This window comes from Lissotriton vulgaris, chromosome 5 (genome assembly GCF_964263255.1).
Source record: "Lissotriton vulgaris chromosome 5, aLisVul1.2, whole genome shotgun sequence".
In the NCBI taxonomy this organism is placed as follows: Eukaryota; Metazoa; Chordata; class Amphibia; order Caudata; family Salamandridae; genus Lissotriton; species Lissotriton vulgaris.
In genome coordinates, this window is record NC_141693.1 from 600,104,953 (window position 1) to 600,129,661 (window position 24,709).

General features: G+C 49.3%; 1 protein-coding gene across 5 annotated transcripts in view; it reads right to left on the bottom strand.

Moving 5' to 3' along the window:
* Positions 1–24,709, bottom strand: part of LOC147711306 (microsomal triglyceride transfer protein-like) — a 370,310-nt gene that overhangs the window by 267,370 nt on the left and 78,231 nt on the right. For all 5 annotated transcript variants that reach the window (XM_086922044.1, XM_086922041.1, XM_086922045.1 and 2 more), the window contains one exon: positions 2,995–3,096. In XM_086922044.1, coding sequence (XP_086778170.1) covers positions 2,995–3,096 — 102 coding nt within the window. The remainder of the gene's footprint in view (positions 1–2,994; positions 3,097–24,709) is intronic.

The following is a 24,709-nucleotide window of genomic DNA, read 5'->3' on the forward strand; positions in this document are numbered from 1 at the left end:
TTGGCCTGGTATATAATGCTCACTAATTCTTAGTGATCACTTTGTACCATGCCAAGCAACCCTTATGATGATGGTTGTAATTCAACCTTGTAGACCAGTTATCCTAGTGGTAACGTGGACAAAGCAGTCTTAGGCTAAACTCTGAAAGGCATGTGAAGCCAGCTGTTATACCATACACAACCCCCTTGAATACCAAATGAAAGGGACACCACACAGATATATATTGAAAATATATATTGATTTATTAACTATAAAATCCCCTGGACTCTTTATGAGCACAGAAGCACAAGCGTTAAATCACAAGACAGTTTAAAATACACAAAAGTTGCACAATATGGATGAGCCCTAGGGGCCACCTAAACCATATACTAAGAAAGTGGTATAAGAGATACCAATAGGAAAGTGAACAGGCCTAGGGCCTCGGGAATCGCTGGAGCTATTCGAGACTAGCAGTGACTAAGTCGGGAGAGACCCACGGGACTCGGGTGCAGTGTTCAAAGTGCACGCACTTTCCAATGTAAAGTCTATGGTGCGTAAAAAGTACAAAGTTAGAAAGTTAGGAACCTTCCGAGTGACCTAGGGAACTGAAACTTAAGACACAGGCCCTTGAGATGTGTACCAATGCAGGAGCACCGGCAGAGCTGAGTTACCTCACCCACAGGAAGCGGGTGCACAGGGTCGAAGTAGTGTCGGGTTTCGTCACGCTGGTCGATGGTGCTTGGAGCTGAAGATGCTGCAGGCGGCTCGATGTGAAGAGTTCCGGTGGATCCAAGGGTGGATCTGAAGATGTGAAGACCTGAAAGCAGAGGGGACAGTGTTCAAAGTCACTAGCCAGTGACTACCGTGGAACCAGATTGGAACCAGGCGATGTCGGGTGCATACAGGCGTTGTCTGGTAGCTTCTTTCTGCAGCCACGTGGATACCCGGGGTCGAGGACGTCCAGGAGTCGGTCACGAGCTGTCCCACGCAGGCTTCTCGCTGTTGGCGGTGTCGGCAACTTGATCGGAGCAAACAGGCCTTGGCAAAGGCAAGCCAGGCAGAAGTTGAAAGATGCTTAACACTCGGACCAGCAAGGTCAAAGCGGGTGCTCCTTTTTACAGGAGCTTGGGTAGGTCTGGAGCAACCAGACCTGCTGTGTAAATCGTCGGTTTCGTCGCCAAGATGGCCGCTGACCACGTGGCTAGTGGCCGGGATGGCGCGTCGAGTGGCACAATGCAAAAGGGCCCCACGCAGATCGTGGAGATGCTGGAGGGCTGATCTTCGGTGCAAGGACTGCTCGGTGGTGGGGGTTCTCAGTCCCCAAAGCACAACGTCGAGGATGCCTCAGAAGCTGCGCAGTCAGCTTTTCGAGTGTCTTCCAAGAGGTCCGGTCCCACGTCACTCGGTGCCTCCACGGGTCCCTTCTTTGCAGGGACTGTGGCTCGGGCTCTGAGAGGTCTGGGAGTCTGGTTCTTGTCGGGCTCTGGGCTCGGGCTCCGGCGGGAGGCGGCGGCAAAGCAGACGTCGAGTTGCTGGTTGGTACCTGTGTTCACAGGGTGGCCACTCCTAGGCCACAAGGGAGATTCTCTTCAGTCTTCTGTGCAGCAGAATGTCGAAGTCCAGTCTTCTTTTTCGTGTAAAGTTGATTTCAGGATGATCTGCTGTGCAATGGCACTGCTCCCACTCTTATTCCCAATCTGAGGGGTGGATCACCTACTAGGTCCCTCCTCTGGGAGGAACCAGGAAGGGGGGCGGTTACACCCCCTTTCCTTTGTCCAGTTCCGCGCCAAGCCTGGGTCTGGAAAGTCCCAGGACCGGTTTGGACTGGCCTATGCACGGGGACACCTTGTGTGCCCCGGGCATGTCTGACTCTATTCAGCCCTGTCCTACCCAATACACAAAACCCTGTCTGGGGTGGTGCTCGCACCTCCCAAGGCAGGAAACCCTTTGTCCAGGCCACCATCTGCCGAGTTTCGGTCAGCAGCAGGAGGCCAGACTCGTGTCTGTGGTGGCAGCATCCATTTTGTGATGCTGAGGCTCTGTTTAACTTTAACCGGGGTTAAGGCTACACACATGTCGTGTCCCTCTAGAAGGGTGGAATGCTATCCCCGTCGCCAGAATTGGCGAGGGGATAGTATTCCAATTCGTATGACACCTTACTCGACATGTTTTGATAAAGCCAAACCAAAGTTAGCAAATAACCGCGAGGATTATAATGCACTTAAGAGTATATGGTATGGCAATATCCCGGAACAGCTTAGGGAGTTGTTCCGACAGCTGCAGACGGGCCCAGCTCATGCTAGAGCACCATCTCACATATTTCCAAGCACTCTGCCTCCAGGATTGATGAGGCCTTCCATAGGAGTGGCTGATAGGAACATATGTGTCCAGTTTAGGGTTAGGCACAGACATACTGTACCTAAGTAAGAGGTGATTACACCAACTTACCCCAGCTGAGTGATCAGCCAGTTTTGTCAAATATGGAGGCAGGCCAGGGGTGGCACAATCCATGCTGCAGCCCCTGGTAGGCCTTGGATACACCTATGCCCTGGGCACCTATGGTGCACTGATACAGGGGCTCACAAGGTGACCCAGTTCCAATTCGTAATGCACCTAGAGTGCATTGGCAGTAATTTAGAGAGAAAACAGCAGGCTGTGGGTCTGATTAGCAGGCCCACAGCCACATTAAGTCAGAAACCAGTGAAGCAAAAAGCAAAAATTTGGGGTGACCATAGGATAGCAGACCCTACTCTCCTACACATGAAATTACTTTTGTTATGTAAGCACAGTTGTATATAGAGCTGTATGACATATGTGCACCTATATAGCATAGGTCCACTTATAAAGGATCTAAATAGGATGTAGATTTACGGGCCTGAATATTCATGTTTCTTGTTACCTTGAAAAACAGAGAGCAAAATGTACCCATTTTACAATGTAATCCCTGGAGCAGATTTAGGTTTGACAGCATTAACAATGTAATCCCCATCGTTTTTGCTTTACACGGCCACCTACCTCAACGCCTGAATGCAGCTGGAGCTGAAAGAGACTGACGAGGCCTCGTTTCAGATCCAAGGTCTGGCTGCCGCCCTCCGAGGCTCCATAGAGGCCCTCCACCTGGAAGAAAGGATGTGCAATCAGAGATTACAAGTGCTGAGCACCCTGACCCTGTGAGCACCACTGCAAATCATGCTGTAGAATGCGCTTAATTTCAATCTCAAACTTGTGCAGGTGAAAAATGCCTGACGGAACACAGGAGAAGGAAAAAACAATTAATTATTTAAACATACAAACTACACAAAAATAGCAGAGGCTATAAAGCACCACTGCGTACGTACTCCAAATAGTATTAATGCCCTCGTGTAGTCTACCCTCCCTAACCACCGGTTCCCTTGCAGAAACAACAGCAGCTCCAGAGAACAAATATCATCATTTTCTCTGTAGATTAAAAAGGTCTAAGATTTATTGACTGCTGTAAAATGTTGGGATCAGTGTCGAACTGCAACAGAAAATAGCCCTGGACACAGAAATAAAAGTGGCCTCATTAGTGAATTAGAAAGTTAAAAGTGCTCCATGTTTGCATACTAGGGCACTTTTGAACTTGTAAAAACGCACTGTCGAAGTGTTTTACAATGTATAAAGAGTGCATGGGTTTGAACTTGCTGCAGGCAATGTTTGATTAAATATCAGAGACATCAACAATAAAAAAAACAGTCCAGAAGATCATAAAACGGGCCTGAAAGCCGGACCTCCGTTACAGCCTGATTGCGATATGGGCCAATCCGAACTTGGCTGTGATGCAGGGTTCAAGACCATTTTAAAGATGGCTGAAGCTGCCCACTCGCTTTGTAAACAACCGTTCTGCACCGTTGACTATAGCCAAAGGAAATCTTGTACAGGTCTCAGCACTGTGTATGTTATATTTGTGGACCTTCCTATAGGTGAGCCTTCGTGATCTATTAAACTTCTATCTACATACCTACCTGGGTGCTTAAACTACAGCCGAGGTAGCGCTGGTGCACTCTTTCTAAGTGTTCTCTTTAATACCAGAGAGCGCAGCAAATGTTTAGGGAGCGGCTGTGCTTGATTTAACCCATGTAGTGTATTGGAGAGTCTGGGCCTTCATGCCAGAACACGTGGTCGCCTTTGTTGGATCCATGTAGTCTGGGATTACTCCTTTGTCATGGAGGTCTCACTCTCAGCCAATTAGAAGCTGGACTCAGGAATTATCTGGTTCAAATCTAGGTACCGTGGCCCCGATTGCCTTGTCAATTCAATTTTCAATTTCAAAAATCTTTATTCGGATTTAAAAAATCCATAAAAGCACACTTTAAAAAACAATTTGACATTCACAATTACAACTACAAAGGTACAATAGATACTATAAAATACATTATTAGGGCATTTACTAAGTCACGCCTTGTCTAGAAGTGCATCATGGAACACTCTGGCATCCAGGTTGAGCTCTGGGTGCGTGCATAGTTTTCTATTGTTAATGCTTTTAAGACTTCGTTGAGTAATGCGATTGAAAAGGATTGGAATCTGTGACATAGGAATATTCTCTCGCGGCACTCTATTATATGAGGTGTGGCCCAGATAGTGGTGCAGGTGCATGCTGTTTGAGAGGTTGCACACCAGAAAGCACAGCATACTGCTAGAGAGTGGCTGCCCCCTTCGACCCCTCTTTAAAAGTGCATGTGAAGGTTCCTTAGAATGGAATAGGTGGTACTGAGAGTGCAAGATCCTATTTACCGCCATCCGTGTATCGATAAGGGCTTAAAAGGATTGTCCTTATATTTCAATTGGGCATTTTGGCTGCAACCATTGATTATATATATATCAGATGTGACTCGTGAATGTTGGTTCATTAAAATTCAAGAGGTAGCTGTCCATACATCACACACACTTTGGCTACTTAAATTACGGAAACTGACACATCCTTTCACCCGGATCTCAGGAAGTGATGATGCCAAATGACATTGACTATAATATAAAAATTATAGATAATCTGTGCAGCCAAGTGCATACTTCAAAGACAACATGTACTGATAAATCACAGGAAGACAAGTGATTAAAAACAGTGGTCATAGCCACAATTAATCAAAATGACTTGAATTACTCCTTATCTTTGTTAATTAGTCTTGTTTTGCGAGCACTTGTATTTCACTATCAATCAATCATGTGAACCACAGCGGGTAAAGTTGTATTGAAATAACATTTTTAATGCATTTACAATATTGAAACATGGAAACACGTTGAAAAAGTGTATATTCTTTCATTTATTTAATTTCAGAATGTGACCTAAACAGTGTACATTGCACGGGTGGTTGTATTGAATCTATAGAACTGAAAGTGTGGGCTGCAGAATGTAAAGAGTGCTCAAAGGGCACAGTTTAACTTCTGCTCTTGGCACTGGCTTTGCTCTGTAGAGGACATTACCAGTATTTCCTTGACTTAACTACAAAGTGGAATCAAAGAGTGGCTGCCATCTTTGTTCTACGTACACTGACTGAAGCAATACCCACCAGGATCTGTGAGGAGGAAGGTCCCTCATAGGCAGACCTTGTTAACAATCTTTCCATTCCCAAATCGAGTGCCAGATTGTTCATGATCCTATTCGGACACTTTTCTATATTTCTCCCCTGCATCGACCAGTGGTCTTTCCTGCTCCATGCATCCCTAATGCTCAGGGCACAAGTCCTAAAAAGAGAAGAGGGGGGACGCTGTCACTGGAAGTGACGTCATGACAGGAAGTGACGTCACGAAAGGTGCGCTCCGATCTCGTCCCAGAGAGGCCAAAGAGCAGACATGCCAACCCTCCCGAATCAGGCGTGAGACTACCGATTTGAAAGCTAGTCTCCCGCCTCCCGATTCCTTCAAGCAAAAACCCGATTCCTCTGGGGTTTCAGCTGACAGGGCTTTGTATTGTGTAAAGTGCTAATTCTTCCAGCAAAGAGTGGAGATGTAGGGGCTCTCGAAGGGGTGAAAAACCAACAAAGCGTAATTAACAAGGGAATCGTCTTTTAAAGACCTGCGAAGTACTGGGGGGGGGCTGTCTCAGCCCGGGCTGCCACAGGGGGGTGGGGGGGCATGTACTGCAAACAACCTGCTAGGCCAGTGCCCAACACTTGCATCAATCACCCTCTCTGCCATTATGCTCAATGCTTCGGAAAGGTAAGAAAAAAACGTGCATTTGCGTTTCCGATGCTACAAATGTCCGATCCTACAGCAGCACACTTCCAAAGCCCATACATGCCAGTAACCCGATTCAAAGCCCCATTCTCCCGATTTTTTTTTTTATCTCCCACTTTGCTCTCCTGAAATGTTGGCGTGTATGAAAGAGTTAAGTCCAGCCGTTTGGCAGCGGGGACGGTGTCCCCCCCGGTAAAATAAGTGGGCGATGCCGTCCACCCGCGTGGTACCCCGACTCGAGCCCTGCTAATGCTCCTGTCACTTAAACTTCACCTGAACCGCTCTTCAGCCGTAGTCTGATAGGTGCACAAAGTACAACACTTTTGAGATTGGCAGGTTCTGGCGTTTTCCTTTGGTGCTTCTTTTCAGAGTATGAATCTTTCTGGGTGTATACATCGATCATAATCTGGGATTTCTAGTGGTTAAGAGTACATGTCAAGAGCAGCATGCTCTGTGGCACTCACTCTAAGTGCAATTGGCAGCAACATGAAGAAAACATGTACATCATCCCCTGCCAGATGCAACATTTAACCATATGACGTTATCATATCTCTATCTGTAGCTTTTAGGCAATGTTAAAGCCATGCTATGTTGGAGCAAGATTTGTATGCTCGACTGACATGTCAATTTTTTAACTGAGGTATATGTCACTTCTATTGTGCTTGTCTGCACTTTGCTCTCTGTACTGGGGTGAATGTTTGACATTGTTCTGCATTCTGTCCATCAAATGTTGCTTTTGCATTTGTCACCCCAAGTAGGACGGGTATGCTCAGACGTGAGTCCCGTGCTCTCCATGCCACTGGAATCAAGCTATCCAGGCTGATGAGGGCTGAAAACCTGAAACCGGTCCTAAGATGCTTGTTTCCAGTCCAGGGAGGACCTGGCTTGGCAGTTCGGGATTTGCATTTGGCTGGGTTCAAACTAGAATGACATGGTGAGCAAATAAACTACGGATTTAGGCCCAGATCTCTTTACTGGGGTGAATGTATGACAGGGGTCTCCAACCAGTAGCTCGAGAGCTACTGGTAGCTCACCAGCACCCTCAAAGTAGCTCTCAGAGGTGAAGCCTAACCAAGCCAATCTCAGCGATTCTGTGTATATTAAATAAGGTAGTACTGCTCATTTCACTACCCTTAAGAGATACAGACAGCCAAACCAAGTGCAGGGCCTGTTGATAACACTCAACCACAAACTGTGGTGGCCTATCAATCAATCAATCAGGGATTTATAGAGGGCACTATTCACCTGTGAGGGTCTCAAGGCGCTAGGGGAGTGTGTGGGGGATTTGGGCAGCTCAGGTCATTCGAAAAGCCAGATCTTGAGGCTCTTCCTGAATACTTTCAGTGTGGGGCTTCATCTGATGCTGAGTGGGAGTTCGTTCCAGGTCTTGGCATGATGTAGGAGAAGGGTGTGCCTCCATCATAAGAGTATTATCTCTTACGTAATTGTGCCCATTCATGGTATAATTCTGCCATAGCCATAATATTTTCATCCTTGACTATTTTTAGCATACAAGTTTAGTAATTACTTACTTGCTGCCATCACTGGCATATTAAGAGCATGACTTTAGGCATTCCTGACAGAGTGGCAACCGCTTCTCCCATAACAAAGGCCATAATTGATGTATGTTAGGCATTCAGCTGTGGCACAGTGGTTGCCCTGGTTTAACGGTGGGCATTATTGGAATAACAGAGGCATTCTTAGTGTTATGGTGAGGAAGCATGTCCTATGATTCCAATACCTGGGTATTTGAAGCGTAATTTGTCCATGAGAGGCATTTTTACATGGCGGTACTCAATGAAAACAAAAAGCTGATGTTTAGGGACTGTGTATTTTCTAACTTTGAAAACTGATTTGATTGTTAAAGGAAAAAATGATGCTTTTTCAGAAAAGGGTTTTCTTCTGGAAAATTGAGTTTGATTGCTCAAAGTGGAAAGGGATTTTGATTGATAAATATGTGTATTTTCAAAAACTGATATATGCTAATGACAAAATATTGCAATTCTAAAACATATTCAAAGTTGTTAGCTGAATAATAATTCAATTTGAGTTGGGGAGACCTACTGCTGTGGCACACATCATTTAATGATTTGAATTTTACTTGATTACAAGCATTTAATATTGATAAACGTTTTCCTAGCATTCTGCTGAGAACTTCACCTGGAATGTTCGGGTGGTGACTACTGATAATTGTGCTTAGGGTGGTCATAGTTAATTTTAATACATATCATCAGCATTTTACAGTGATAAAATATGCTAGTAGCTCAGCAGGACTTTCCTTGAGCAGAATTAGCTCTCACTACAGAAAAGGTTGGAGACCCCTGATGTATGACATTGTTCTGCATTCTGTCCATCAACTGTTGTTTTTGCATTTGTCTGCACTTTGAGGGGCCATGCGGTGGTGACTTCACTTTTCACATCCTGCTGGCAGCTGTTGAGCGTGAAACTGTAGTAGTGTATTGATGTTGTTTTCCATGTTACTCGCAGGCATTCGTCTTCCTTCTGCCTTTTTAAAGTGGGCACATGCAAATGTGCTCCCCTGGGTTCTGCTCTATTTTTCAAGCATAGGTTTATCAGGGGCTTAACCTTAAACCTTGCTTGCATTGCGCTTCTTGTGCCCTTTCAGAGGCCTCTTTTACACAAGTTTTGTCTAACCCTGGCTTTAAATGTAAATCCAGTATTTGTAAAGCGCGAACAGTTACCCGAAGGTATCCCGGCGCTGAGGCACTCGGGAAGATTAAACAAGCTATTGCCCAGAGTCACATTGTGCTGGGCTGACCTGCCGCCGGGGATCGAACCGTGAGCCCCAGATTCCAGCGTCAGTCACCATGGCCGTGGCGCCACACCTCTTCCCTGAAGGCTTTCTGTTCATTGGCAGGTGGGCCGGGACAATTGGGCAGCTATATCATATTAAGGCAGCTGGCCGAGTGGAGTGCTGTTCAGACTTTCAGCAGTTTGGGTAACTTTTGATGGAGGCACTGTGCTCTGCTTGCTCAGGTAGGTGTTCAAGGCCCTCCTCCACCGCAGGCTCCTGCCTGTGCCTCATCCCTGGTGGTCCAGTGAGAGAGCCTTCTCTTCTGCTGGCCATTAATGTCTGTGCCTGTCTTTGAGCTGTTTCTCTGTCTTTCTGTGCCTGTTTTCTGTCTTCCTTCTAGCCTCCTCACTGTATCTCTATGGTGCCTGTCTGTTTTGTGCCAGTAATTTTACCTGTGTCTTCTGTGCTGTTTTGCAGTTTTCTGTCTCTGTGCTCATTTGCCCTCCGTGCGCTTCCCACCTGGGACAACACCTGGTGGCCCTTCACCCTCGGAAACCCACCCACTCCGACAGACCACACCCAAAACTTCAACATCATTCTAGACTTCTCCCTCACCATGATCCGCCAGATCAACGCCATCGTCTCCACCTGCTTCAACTCCCTCTGCATCCTCCGGAAGACCTTCAAGGGGATCTCTCCGAATTCAGAAATACTGTCACCCACGCACTCATAACCAGCAGACTGAACTACGGTAATGCCCTCTACACCGAAGTCAACAACTCCGTGCTACAAATGCTCCAAACCATCCAGAACACCGCAGCCAGACTCGTCCTCGGAACCCCACTCCATGAGCAGATGACCCAGCACCTACGAGACCTCCCCATCGAGAAGAGAGTAACCTTCAAACTACTCACCTACACCAACAAATCCCTCCACAACTTAGGACCCAAATACCTCAACAATGGAGTCTCCTTCCATGTACCCAAAAGGAACCTCTGCTCCGCCGATCTCACCCTGGCAGAGACCCCACGCATCCGCAAAAGCATAGCAGGCGGAAGAGCCTTCCCCTACGTTGCAGCAAAGGCCTGGAACAAGCTCCCAGGCAACATCAGACACTCCTCCACTCTGCACACCTTCAGGAAGAGCCTCAAGAACTGGCTCTTCAACTGATTCAGGGCTGTAACCTTCCCCCCAGCGCCTTGAGACCATCACAGGTGAGTAACGGGCTTTAAAAAAACATGACTAATTAATTGATTGGAGGTTGTTGCAGACCAACGGTTATTTAGGGGTTTGCACATGGGCACAGTGGTATGTGGTATTACGCTAACAAATGACTTGGTGGGGAATTAAATCTACCTGCACACCAGCTGCCTGCTGATGCTGTTACTGAGCCTGCAACGTACAGCCAGGACAAACCATGTATGTTTTACTGGCAGGAGAACTACGGGTCAACTTTACATAAAAATGCATCTTGTTTTTTTCTTTCTTTTTTTTTCTTTAGCTGTAGTGTAATGTACTGCACTATGGTGCATGCCAAGCTGTTGCATGTACATACAAGTGAGACCAAAATGAAAAAAAGGATCTTTGCACTTAATATTTTGATAAAGACTTACGAACAAGAATTTACCTTTGGTAATACCGTTTCAGGGGGAGACTATCTAACTGCGGAATCCTCACCATGTGAATTTCCCTAGGCACCAGATCGGATCTGGAAATGTTTCATAGCAATTCCCTCACGCATCAGCAGGTGGCTTCATGCAGTTCTGTGTCAAATCCATCCCACCCCGGTTGTGATGTAGGTGCAAAAATATCTGTGCCACCTTCACACACCGACGTCAGTTTCTTTCTGACCTCTGTCCGCACAATCAAATGCAGAGCCAATAGAAATCAGAATTCCAGCGTGCAGATCTGTAAACTGGTATATTATTAATGAACTGCATGAGCCCATTCCACTAAACATGCAAAGGGAGGAGGGGGGTCGGTGAGGAATCTGTGATTAGATAGAGTCTCTGGCAGAAAAAGCATCACCAAAGTTAATAACTTGTTCTTCTGATAGAGACTTCTAACCACAGATTCCTCACATTGTGAATAGAGACCAAAGCAGTACCTCCTGAGGTGGTGGGTCTGTGGAATGGGTCAAACCAGGAAATCCTGCTGGGCAGGTGGCGGACCTGGCTGTTCAGGCAGTAGTGCTTCATGGACATATGGTGGGACACCCACATAGCAGCCTAGCAAATGTCCATGCTAGCGCAGTGGTAGCAGCCTTTTCCCTGGTGGAATACATGTGTAAGCCTTCTTCTTGGCAAGCCCATCGCAGATCTCAATGCATAATACAATTAAGATATGGTTATCTTCTGCACTTTTTACTCCAGAGAAACCAACAGAAAGTTGGTTGTCCAGTTGGTGATCCCTTGTCTGATCTATATAGAAAATAAGGGTCCTCTTATGGCCAGGTAGTGGAGCCATTCTTCCCCCTTGGGGCGGTGAGGTGGAGCATAGAAAGCCATCCAGGTAAGAGAATGTCCTATGTGAAAGGGTATGACTACCTTCAGCAGGAATGCTGCTTTTGTCCGTAAAATAAGTTTATCTGGAAGAATGAAATGTATAGCTTCTTGTGAGGAAGTACTCACCGATGCGGTCCCGTGGGCCGATAATCTTCACAAACGGACTTCCGAGACAACAACATCCAATCCGGATCCATGTCGTCTTTTCCACTCCCTACAGATAGCTGAGAGGCAGAACCCGGAAGAGGACGGCGGCAACCCCGGAAGTGGTCAAAGGAGACCAATGAAAGCAGCGGACTGCGAAGACAGGGGCGGGCATCCAGAAGAAGCAGGAGAGCGGGAGAAGACGTCGGGTTGATCGGCGCAAGGAGAGAAACTATACGGAGAAGACTGCGTGGAGAAGCCCAGGAGCGGAGAACCCCAGTACGAGGAATCGGACGAGCCCTGGAGTGAGGAGTGTTGGATCCCACCGGAGGATGCTGAAGAGCGGCCGCGGACTCAGGAGAGTTTGCAGCAGGAGCCGGTGAGTTAGGGGTTACCACATGAACGGGGAAGCGGGGAAACATACTGGAGGGTAGCGGGAGGATACTGGAGAGTGGCGGGTAGAATGATAAATCATGTTGAGTGAATAACTCCGCTATTTTCACGGTAAACCACTACTTTCACTGTAAACCGAAGCAAACCTGAATTTGACTCGTAATAGTGGGCATTGATTTCATGTGACTAGACAACCTGAATCTATGTTCAAATCTTTGTTAGATAAAGTGAAAGACATTTCTTTAAGGTGTGGGTTCCTCACCGGACTCCTGACTTTCCTTTTCCCTCCCATGATTCTTTACCCTCACTACTCCCCTATTTTAACTTCACGCCCACATCTGCCTTACATTGAACACAACCGAGGTGCGGTGACGGGTTAAAACTTCCCTGATAAAAGGTAAACTAGTGTTCTGACGGCTCCCTCTCTTTCCTCTTTTATGAGCCTCCGGGGAACACCCTTCGATTCCGAAGACGAGGAGCCCGGACCATTGCCAAATACCGAAGAGGATTCACAAGAAGAAGACTATTGTGACGCCCGGACATCTGTTTTACCTGACCCAACTCTTGTTCAAAATAAAACTTTGCCTGTTCGCAAATTCATTCAGCCTCCTCGCCTGTATATTAGACCCGCACTCCCACACTTCTGCACACACAAAGCCTGAAGTTTACTCACTTGCCTGGCAGATGTTATGGCGATAAGAATGCCTTCTTGATGGCGAGTAGGCGGAGAGGACAGGTGAGGACAAAACTAAGGTCCCACTGTGGCATTACAAAAGGAATTGGCAGGAACATGTGGATCAGCACTTTTAAGAAATGCATGCCAACAGGAGATTTAAAAAGGGAGGGCTGATCTGGTAAACATATGAAAGCCAAAATGGCCGAAAGACAGCCCTAACAGTTGCCTATAGCAGGTCCTTGCTGGGCTAATGAAAGCCAACTTTGCATTCAAGGGCTGGATGTTACGGGAGGGACACCAAACCACAAACTTCTCCCAGCGTCCTCCATAAACAGTTTTGGTAGATGGATACCTGGTTGCCAAGATGATCCTAATCACTTTGGAAGGAAGATCGAAAGCCATCAACTATCGTCGTTCAATCCCAACGCTGGGTGGTGTAGGTTGTGTAGGCTCGGGTGTAGAACCTGGTCGAGCTGCAGCAACAGGATGTCCTCCCAAAGGGGCAGTCGGATCAGAGGACCAATGCTAATGGCCAGAAGGACTGGGTATCAGACTCTCACCTCCCAGTCCAGGGTAACTAAGACAACTTTCATGATATTTTGCAGTGTTCTGGTTACGAGAGGTAGGGGCAAAAATGCGTACAGCAGTCCTGAGCCACAGGTCAGGTTAAAGGTATCTCAGAGAGAGAACCGCCTTGGGAACTCCAACCAGTAAAAGGTTTTGGCACTGTATGTTCTCTGCGTTAGCGAAGGGATTGAAATAGGGTTCTTCCCACTGTTGGAAGATGCCCTGTGCCACCTGTGTGCAACTGCCATTCATAATCCACTAGGCACAGTCAGCCGAGTTTGTCTGATCTGGCATTTCAAGATCTCGCCAAGTGCTGGGTGACTAGAGAGATACCCTGAGCATTGGCAGAGGTGTAGAGCTTCCTAGATAAGGACCCATGACCTTGAGCTGCCCAGTTTGTTACAGTACCATATGGCGGTCATGTAATCTGTGAGCACCTGAACCTATTCCCCTTGATCGTCTGGAGGAATACCTTCAGCGTCAAAAGAATCAATTGCAACTCCCTCAAGCTGATTTAGAGGCCAGTTCCCACCAAAGAACAGAGTCCTCTAATATCCAACTCTCCCAGATGACCTCTCCAACTCAGCAACAAAGCATAAATCACAACTGTTAGCCTGGGTGTGGTGGGACAGGGGCCTGCCATCGGTCCACTTGCAGTCGAGCAGCTACAACTGCAGGTCTTGCGCAGTCTCCTTCAACACATGGATGAATTCTGACAGGTTTCCTTGGTGGTAAGCCCACTGAGACTTCAGATCCCACTGCAGAGTCTGTATGTACCAACTGGAGTGGTCCACAAGGATGCAGGAGGCAAAAATGCCCAGCAGCCTCAGAGTCACTCTCACTGAGACCCAGGTCAAGGATCAAAACATCAGGATTATAGTCTGAGTACCCTGAACATTCGTTGAGATAGAGGGAAGGCTTGGAAGAGCACCATATCCAGGAGTCTAAGAAGAAAGGGAGCCATTGTGAAGGACTCAGGGTTGACGTTGGCACACTGATGGAGAAACACTTCAATGTCAACAGGCCAGCCATTGTTTAGAGGTGGCTTACGAATGTTTGACTAAATCTTGCAATGGCAACGCTTACTCAAATGGGAACCTGATACACAATATTTGCAAAAAACAGTGGTTTTCATTGGCATCACTGAGCATCACATTGTTAATGTTGTCTACAATAATGGCTGTAAACACTTAAAGTTAACAAGAGAATAAAAAAGACCATCCTGCCAAAGTGCAAGTATCATAGTACTTTATAAGATAGTGAAGTGTACATATAGAAAAGAGACAAATGCATCATGTCCCCAAGTGAAGGTGAACCACCTTATAACAATAATGCACAAACAATTCCAAGTATGAGAAAACAGTAAGTGTGTTCCAAAATTACAAAGTACTATGAATTTGTTAGTCCTTAGTTATAATGATCCTGAGCCTGTTCCCGAGTTATGCTTGTTAGGTTTGGTGTACTTATGGCGTCAACGACATTTCAACCCTGTATAAAATGTAGGTTCTCATTACAATAATATTATTGTTTACATCTATTACTGCAGAGAAAACTTACATTGTGATGCTTAATGACGCCAATGAGAACAAACTGTTTTTTGCAAATATTATGACCGTTTGAGACAAACTTGCTTTCAGTAGCCAGTCGATAAGGGATAGGAAGACTGGTATACCCAACCTCAGTAGATAGGCATCAAACACCACTGTAACCTTCTTGAACACGCAAGGTGCACTGGTAAGGCAAACGAGAAACACAGAGATTTGAAAAAGCTTGTGGACTACCCAAAACTACAGTTAACATCTGAGGATTTTAGGATGGATATTTGAAATTAGGCGTCCTGCAAATACTGTGCCACCATTGCATGCTGGGTCCAGGGCATACACTACTTTGGCAAGAGTGAACATTTTGAACATGTCCTTCGGGAGGAAGAGGTTTAGAGGGTGAAGATCGATGTTGGGGTGGTGGCCTCCATAGTTTTCTGCACCAGAACATAACAAGAATAATGGCCAGTCCTAATCTCTGGTTCTGGCACCCTCTCTATTGGTCCCTTGGCCAAGAGAGCCTGAACCTCTCATCAGAGTATGGACAGGTAGTCCTCCAGGAAGTGTTCTAGTGTTAGAGGTATGTCTGGGTGACATGATGGGGAGGGAAGGGATTTGGAGCAACCATTGATCAGATGTAATTCTGCTCCACCCAGGGAGGTAAAAGGTAATATGTCCTTGCACTGGGCAACTGTGATCTACCGACAGTAAATTAAAGTGGTTTGGGGCAGCTGCAGGAGGTGATGCTGGGGTTAGGGAAGAGTGTTGTCACTGAGTGCCTGGACACAGCCTGCCTGATCCCTTACCTCTACCCTAAAAGAAGTGAGAGGTTTATTGCTGCTGAGGTCCGTATTGGTGCTGCATCTGCTGACATAACCTTCCAAAGCTTTAAAAGGAGAGAACTTGATGGGGTTCAGCCAAACAGGCAGGTTTAGGCCTAGAGAACAAGCAATAGATTTGGTCTCTTTGAATATTCATAAATCTTAGTCCTCTTTTAGGTCCAAACCGACCAGACATGTCAAAGGGACCTTTGCACATCATTAGCGAAGCCCATGGAGCAAATCCAAGCAAGGCGCTGAAGCAACATGATGATTCCAACTGCCCTTCCAAGACAGTCAGTCGTGTCTGGGAATGACTGAATGGAATACTTCACTGCATCCTGACCATCCATGATGAGGCGCTGCAAACTTGGATGAGTGTCATCTGGGACATCTGGCAAGATATTCACCACTGTGTCCCACAATGCATGTGAGTATATGCACAGGATGCGAGATGTATTGATGGGTCTAAGTGCAAGGCTGACAGAAGAAAACATGTTTGTTAAAATGTCTCTATTTGCTTTGATTCTCTATAAGGTGGGTGCTGTTGGAATAGCATTTGGATTAAGGAGACTTGTGGACGCCTGCACCACCAAGCTCCGGATTTGAAGCTGGAGAAGAAAATCTGGATCTCAGGGAACAAGACTGTGCCACCTTGTTACTAGCCTATATACTGGTGGGCATGATCTTGGCTTTTCCCAGGTGGCCAACAGGACATCTGTGAGGGCTTCATTGATGAGAAGAAGAGATTCCCGATGTGTTTGCCAATGGTTAACCACCTTTGTGAAGACATTTCTCTTTCACCTCTGCAGTAGGCAGAGTGAGGTCTAACACTTCTGCCACATTTCTTATAACTGTTGCAAAAGAGGGGGACTCTGTCACCATAGTTGTTTTCAGGGGGAAATGAACCACTGTCTGGTGAGGAGTCCAAACCACTAGCATCCTGCAAGTACAGGAAATGGTTATCATCATAGAGGTGCCATAAATACAGTCATCATCGTCATCATCATTATCATCATCATCCAGTTAATTTGAGGTTTCAGGGTATGTACAAGAGCATAGGTGATAAGGCTATGACCTCATGGGAGGAGGATTCCAAACTTCAAAGTTTGATAACATGTTTGGGTCTCTGTCCGCGCCAGTGACATCGGAATCAGCATTGAGAACCTGGGTTGCCACATCAGCAGAGGTGCCGAAGGTGTTATTGGGTATGGTGCAGGAACTGAATTTGGTGGAGCTAGGCTCAGAGGAGGGGCTGGCCTGAAAGTGTGGTTGAGGGAGCAGTTGGGGTTGGATCAGCCTGCAGTAACCCAACTTGAGGCCACTTTGGATTCTTAGGGCCTGACTGTGCTACAGAGGGATCTGGTTAGGTTGGGCTACCATTAAAGTGTCTAAGGCCTGCTTGAACTCACAGAGATTTTGAGGAGTCACCAATGGCCTGAGAAAGTCGAAGAGCATCAGGACGTGTGTCGGAACTGGGTCTGAAACAGGGGCCCACCCCTGTGGCAATGGAGGTGCCCAGGGTGTCAAGCAACTGTAAGTGGCGGGAAGAGGGTGTTGGACGTGGCCCATCTGGCAGGTCCGCCCCTGAAGTTTTTTTGGTCTATGTAACCTGGGGAGGGTGATTTCCCCTCTGAGTGAGTGTGAGGAGAGAGCGACCTACCCTTCCATAGGAATGCATGGGGAATGGATGAGTCCTGGGTAGTTCCCGGTGCGTAGGGTGTGCAGGGTCAAGTCTGGTATGTATGAACTCGTGAGATTGAATGCTGCGCAACGGTATATGAGGTATGAGTGTGTCTAGTGTAGAAGTCCCCCTTTTGGAAGTTGGCATATTTGTGGAATATGTGCCTGGAGTATGATTGGCCGGGGCTGGCTGGTGAGCCTGGCTCCCAGGATCTGGGAGGGTCTGCCCCGGTGGTGAATGGAGTGTTTAGCATGCTGATGTGAGGGGAGGAGTGAGCCTGGGTCTGCTTGTGGATTGACTGTCTGGTTTGAGTGTCATGAATGAGGCTGGGTTTTCCCCAGACAATGCTGGCTCCACCCCCTGGGGTGCGGCTGATGTTCCTAGCCTGGCCAGTGTAAAGAATCCCCCATAAACCAGTTCCAGCTGGTTCTCCCCCTGCCTGCCCCTTCAGACCAAGAATGTGTGTATAAAAAGGGTGCTGTGACACTCTGGACTTGTTCTTGTTCTCAAACTTGAATCTACCAGGAGCTGCTGCTGCTTGGGCTCAGGGTTGGTTTGCCTCCCTGGGCCCTGCCCTACTCCTGGACTCCTGATGGTTTTCCCCCTCCGAGGAGCGGCTACGCTCCACCTAAGGTCCTAGACTCCCTATGGGCTTTTGCAACCTTCATCTGGCCTCTGGGGAGCGCTTTTCTCCTGATCCCTAGCGCTGAGAGCGCGGCATCTATACCCTAGCGCTTGGGAGCGCTGGATTCATCGAGCCGGTGCCACCCGGCATTTGCCCTGCCCCACGGAGTTGCCAGACGCCCAGCGAGTGCCTACCTCGCCTACCCCCTTGCATGGCATGTCTACGAGGGAGCCTACTCCTCGCTACCTCCCCGAGTTCACCGCTGCAGCCCGGAGTCGGCTGTGGAGGCGCTGTGCCCGCCTCCCTATCCAGGGCCGCGCTGCCATTGGCGGCCCCGGAGAAAGCATTGCCGCCCCGCCATTGGTCCCGGCCGCCGGGACTCCTGCCGCGTCATTGCGGGGCCGCGCAGGGATTGGCCCGACCTTGGAGGGCTTCCCCAGGCGCACCCGGCAGTCGAGGGCTCTCCCGGAGGAGGGAGCGCCGCCATCGCGATGCCGAAGAGCTGAGGCCCCATGGAGCCGCCGCCTCTAACAACGGGTGAGTGCGGGCGGGCTACGGGACGCTCCTCTGCCTTGGGGGGTGCTGTGGGTCCGCGAGGCCTCCTCCCTGGGCCCCAGAGTCCGGAAGGACTCCCACGATGCTTCGCCTACGGCTCCTCCTTCCTTGAGCCCCAGAGAGGCTCCCTCTTGGCCCCCTTCATCGCTGAGCCCGGCGAGGCTCCCCCTTTGGCCCTCTTTGCTTCTGAGCCCGGCGAGGCTCCCCCTTTGGCCCTCTTTGCTTCTGAGCCCGGCGAGGCTCCCCCTTTGGCCCTCTTTGCTTCTGAGCCCGGCGAGGCTCCCCCTTTGGCCCCATTTACTTCCGAGCCCTGCGAGGCTCCACCGTGTCAATGCCCCACTCGTTCTCGAGCCCGAGTGGCTCCTCCAGTTGGTACTCCTTGTCCCCAGGGTCAGCGAGGCCCACACGACGTCCCTCAGTTGCCCAGCACTTAGTGGGTAACTGCCACGTTTAGGTTTGCCTTGGGCTCCCTGCCATGAACACTGAGACTCTGGGCCCCTTGCCCTAGAAAGGCCGCTGGCCTGTGGATGGCTATGGACTAAGACTAGAGTGATCCCTACAAGTATTCTATGTTGCACCTCTACCGGTGCTCCTGTATGTTGTGTACCTTGACCTCCTTCGCCCCCCCTCTGAATACCAGATGTCCCCTGTATGTGATTCCTAGCAGTGGTCCCTTGGCCCTGCGCTGTACCTTCTTCCCTGTAGCCCCTGCCCGTGCCCCTGGCACCTTGTACAATGTATGTTCCTATGTGTCCTGCTTAATACAGAAACTATTTTTATATATATATGGTGTGGAGTTCCTTTTGTGGGAGGTCGGGGATGTTGTTGTTGGTGGGTGCGTGCGCAAATGCTTCACATGTCCTCCGAGTTAGGCCTGGCTGCCCGCGCCGCGTTACCTAGAGGGCGAGCAGGGGTCGATTTTACATAGGAGTGGTGGTCTCTGACTGGCTGGGGTGCAAGTCCTGGCCGGCCGGGGGTCTCATTTCCTACACTGGTGGCTAGCGGTGGGATCCGGACTTGTGTTTGCGCAGTACCACAATGATAACTGGCCTCCCTACAAAACTCTGTATTGTAAATGGTCGCAAAGAAAAGAGATTATTGTTTTAAGAGTTTATGTAAATGTCCGTCCTATGAAAGATGTGTTCTGGTTAGATGGCCCTAGCTAGGGAGGGTAGATCAACTCCCTAGTACAATGTGTTTTCTGGACTCACCGGAAGGGTGGGATCCAGTGGTGGCAGCATAATTATGTTCAATGTATATGGTCCCTGTCCATTCCTTAGAATAATGATACCTGTGCCACATAGGGTCAGGTCAGATTGCTAAAAAATGTCTATGAAAAATGTTAAAGATTGTTAGAAATACCCGTCCTGTGGAAAGTTTTAAGGGTTACTTAAATATCTGTTCTGTAGAAAAAAATGTACATGTATGCTGAGAGTTAGGTGTCCCTAGCTTGGGAGGGTAAATCATCTCCCTAGTGTAATATGGTTTTCTGGATTCACCAGAAGGGTGGGATCCAGTGGTGGCAGCATAATTATGTTCAATGTATATGGTCCCTGTCCATTCCTTAGAATAATGATACCTGTGCCACATAGGGTCAGGTCAGGTTGCTAAAAAATGTCTGTGAAAAATGTTAAAGATTGTTAGAAATACCCGTCCTGTGGAAAGTTTTAAGGGTTACTTAAATATCTGTTCTGTAGAAAAAAATGTACATGTATGCTGAGAGTTAGGTGTCCCTAGCTTGGGAGGGTAAATCATCTCCCTAGTGTAATATGGTTTTCTGGATTCACCAGAAGGGTGGGATCCAGTGGTGGTTGCAAAATTGAGTTCAAATATGTATGGTCCTTGTCCCTGCCCTAGAGTAATGGTACCTGTGCCCCGAGGGTCAGACTGAGGAAACAGGGGCGGTGGAAAACTGTCCTACCAGTCTAGGGAACGGTATGTACATGAATGTTGAGGTATGCTGAGTAATGGAGTATAAGTTCTCTGGGATGGGGAGCTTGCTGAATCAACGTTAATCTTGTCCTTCCTTATCCTGATGAATGTGTTGGAGGCAGCATGTGTTCCGTGCACCGCTGAATGTGGTTGATGCGTCAGGTGTCCCCCCCCCTTTTTGCCCTGCTAATTGTGTTTGATGCATCATGCGTTCCGTACCCCACTGAATGTGGTTTAGGCGTCAGGTGTCGCCCTGGCTGAATTTATGTTAAGTTGTATCCCGGACAAGGAAGACCTGCTGGCTCGGCCGCGGCTTGCCTTGGGGAGAGCTGAACCTTGAGACCTGCTGGCACTGCTGCAGCTCGTTTTGTTTAAGTTATGGTAGTTGTATCCCGGACAAGGAAGACCTGCTGGCTCGGCCGCGGCTTGCCTTGGGGAGAGCTGAACCTCGAGACCTGCTGGCACGGCCGCGGCTCGTTTTGTTGAATTCATGTTAGTTGTATCCCAGACAAGGAAGACCTGCTGGCTCGGCCGCGGCTTGCCTTGGGGAGAGCTGAACCTTGAGACCGGCTAGTACTGCCGCGGCTCGTTTTGTCGAATTTATGTTGAGTTGTATCCCGGACAAGGAAGACCTGCTGGCTCGGCCGCGGCTTGCCTTGGGGAGAGCTGAACGCTTAGTTCCCAGGTGGAAGACCAGTGGAGGAAGGAAGTTCCAAGACTGTTAGGAAAGTGTGTTCTGAGGGTGTTTCTCCTGGGAGAACGCGGAACCTCAGAAGTAGAGGTAGGGTGGGGCATTCTTGCCCGTGACCTCTGGCAAGCCTGAGGGTGTGGACCCTAGGTGGAAGGAACAGTGGTAGTCGTGGCTACCCTGAGAAAGGGAGTGGAGAAGGGCTATTGTGGGCCCGGGGTTACCACCCCCCACTTCGGATTTGCAGGGACCAGTGGTATCTGGGTGGCCTAGGGCCTGGTCCTAGTCACGGACAACTAAGGCGTGCCAGGGGGGTGGCCTGGTTGGACCTATGTCTTTCTTATTTTTTTTTATTTTTTTATTTTTCTTGATTTTTAGCCCGTGTGTGTCTATCGGCCCAGGTAGGCATCGAACTGGAGGGTGTCTCGGTGGCGCGAGCCACGTCCATGTTCTACCGCCCTGCAGCAGGGAAGTCCATCACGGTAGTGATTGGTCTACCCGGCGTTTGGGCTGGGAGGGGCATGTGTTGGACGTGGCCCATCTGGCAGGTCCGCCCCTGAAGTTTTTTTGGTCTATGTAACCTGGGGAGGGTGATTTCCCCTCTGAGTGAGTGTGAGGAGAGAGCGACCTACCCTTCCATAGGAATGCATGGGGAATGGATGAGTCCTGGGTAGTTCCCGGTGCGTAGGGTGTGCAGGGTCAAGTCTGGTATGTATGAACTCGTGAGATTGAATGCTGCGCAACGGTATATGAGGTATGAGTGTGTCTAGTGTAGAAGTCCCCCTTTTGGAAGTTGGCATATTTGTGGAATATGTGCCTGGAGTATGATTGGCCGGGGCTGGCTGGTGAGCCTGGCTCCCAGGATCTGGGAGGGTCTGCCCCGGTGGTGAATGGAGTGTTTAGCATGCTGATGTGAGGGGAGGAGTGAGCCTGGGTCTGCTTGTGGATTGACTGTCTGGTTTGAGTGTCATGAATGAGGCTGGGTTTTCCCCAGACAATGCTGGCTCCACCCCCTGGGGTGCGGCTGATGTTCCTAGCCTGGCCAGTGTAAAGAATCCCCCATAAACCAGTTCCAGCTGGTTCTCCCCCTGCCTGCCCCTTCAGACCAAGAATGTGTGTATAAAAAGGGTGCTGTGACACTCTGGACTTGTTCTTGTTCTCAAACTTGAATCTACCAGGAGCTGCTGCTGCTTGGGCTCAGGGTTGGTTTGCCTCCCTGGGCCCTGCCCTACTCCTGGACTCCTGATGGTTTTCCCCCTCCGAGGAGCGGCTACGCTCCACCTAAGGTCCTAGACTCCCTATGGGCTTTTGCAACCTTCATCTGGCCTCTGGGGAGCGCTTTTCTCCTGATCCCTAGCGCTGAGAGCGCGGCATCTATACCCTAGCGCTTGGGAGCGCTGGATTCATCGAGCCGGTGCCACCCGGCATTTGCCCTGCCCCACGGAGTTGCCAGACGCCCAGCGAGTGCCTACCTCGCCTACCCCCTTGCATGGCATGTCTACGAGGGAGCCTACTCCTCGCTACCTCCCCGAGTTCACCGCTGCAGCCCGGAGTCGGCTGTGGAGGCGCTGTGCCCGCCTCCCTATCCAGGGCCGCGCTGCCATTGGCGGCCCCGGAGAAAGCATTGCCGCCCCGCCATTGGTCCCGGCCGCCGGGACTCCTGCCGCGTCATTGCGGGGCCGCGCAGGGATTGGCCCGACCTTGGAGGGCTTCCCCAGGCGCACCCGGCAGTCGAGGGCTCTCCCGGAGGAGGGAGCGCCGCCATCGCGATGCCGAAGAGCTGAGGCCCCATGGAGCCGCCGCCTCTAACAACGGGTGAGTGCGGGCGGGCTACGGGACGCTCCTCTGCCTTGGGGGGTGCTGTGGGTCCGCGAGGCCTCCTCCCTGGGCCCCAGAGTCCGGAAGGACTCCCACGATGCTTCGCCTACGGCTCCTCCTTCCTTGAGCCCCAGAGAGGCTCCCTCTTGGCCCCCTTCATCGCTGAGCCCGGCGAGGCTCCCCCTTTGGCCCTCTTTGCTTCTGAGCCCGGCGAGGCTCCCCCTTTGGCCCTCTTTGCTTCTGAGCCCGGCGAGGCTCCCCCTTTGGCCCTCTTTGCTTCTGAGCCCGGCGAGGCTCCCCCTTTGGCCCCATTTACTTCCGAGCCCTGCGAGGCTCCACCGTGTCAATGCCCCACTCGTTCTCGAGCCCGAGTGGCTCCTCCAGTTGGTACTCCTTGTCCCCAGGGTCAGCGAGGCCCACACGACGTCCCTCAGTTGCCCAGCACTTAGTGGGTAACTGCCACGTTTAGGTTTGCCTTGGGCTCCCTGCCATGAACACTGAGACTCTGGGCCCCTTGCCCTAGAAAGGCCGCTGGCCTGTGGATGGCTATGGACTAAGACTAGAGTGATCCCTACAAGTATTCTATGTTGCACCTCTACCGGTGCTCCTGTATGTTGTGTACCTTGACCTCCTTCGCCCCCCCTCTGAATACCAGATGTCCCCTGTATGTGATTCCTAGCAGTGGTCCCTTGGCCCTGCGCTGTACCTTCTTCCCTGTAGCCCCTGCCCGTGCCCCTGGCACCTTGTACAATGTATGTTCCTATGTGTCCTGCTTAATACAGAAACTATTTTTATATATATATGGTGTGGAGTTCCTTTTGTGGGAGGTCGGGGATGTTGTTGTTGGTGGGTGCGTGCGCAAATGCTTCACATGTCCTCCGAGTTAGGCCTGGCTGCCCGCGCCGCGTTACCTAGAGGGCGAGCAGGGGTCGATTTTACATAGGAGTGGTGGTCTCTGACTGGCTGGGGTGCAAGTCCTGGCCGGCCGGGGGTCTCATTTCCTACAGAGGGAGAACCATGTTTTGAACTCATGCTTTTTACTTTTCATCGACTTACCTGAACTACGTGACTGCGACAATATTGCACCCTCGACTTTGACTGAGAACGTACACCTTATTTGATTTCCTCCAAAGTTCCTAGATGGTAAGTTTGTTTTTTGGTTCCTGATGGCCTTTTTATTCATCTTGGTGCAGCAGTCGGAAGACACTGAGTCGTGACTGGAGTGGGGGCCCCAGAGACAGACATTTTAAGATGTCTGTCACCACCATATGACGGTGGCAGTCATGGCTTAAGCCCTGCAGTTTTAAGAGATATGATGCACAGTGAAAAAATCTCAGAGGGTACAAAACTATCAGTGTTGACAGGATTTAAGGACCTCTGGATCCACGTCAGACACGGTAAGAAAGCAACTGAGGCCAACAAGCGGGATTGGCATAGGTATAGTTGTGCCAACAACACATACAGGGTGGGTAGGATGTGTAGCCTCATGATGCCACCTACTGACGCGTGAGGGAATTGCTACTGAAAACTTTAGGATCCAGTCTTGTGCCTTGGGAAAATCAAAAAGTGAGAAATCTGCGGTTAGAAGGCTCTATCAGAATGTAAGGTTTGATGGTTGTCACAGATTTATATTCACCCATTAGACAAATATTGCCACTGTTGGCACATAAGTCTTCTCTAACATGGGGATATTCTTAAATACTTTATGTGACTTTGTCTTTTTCTGCTCCATTTCACCTTTATATCTGGATTATAATGTTATAATGTTGCTCGAGCTCGAATATCAAGAGGAGTTTGGAAAAACAGGAACAGTTTTGTTTAATGAAATAATGTGGCCA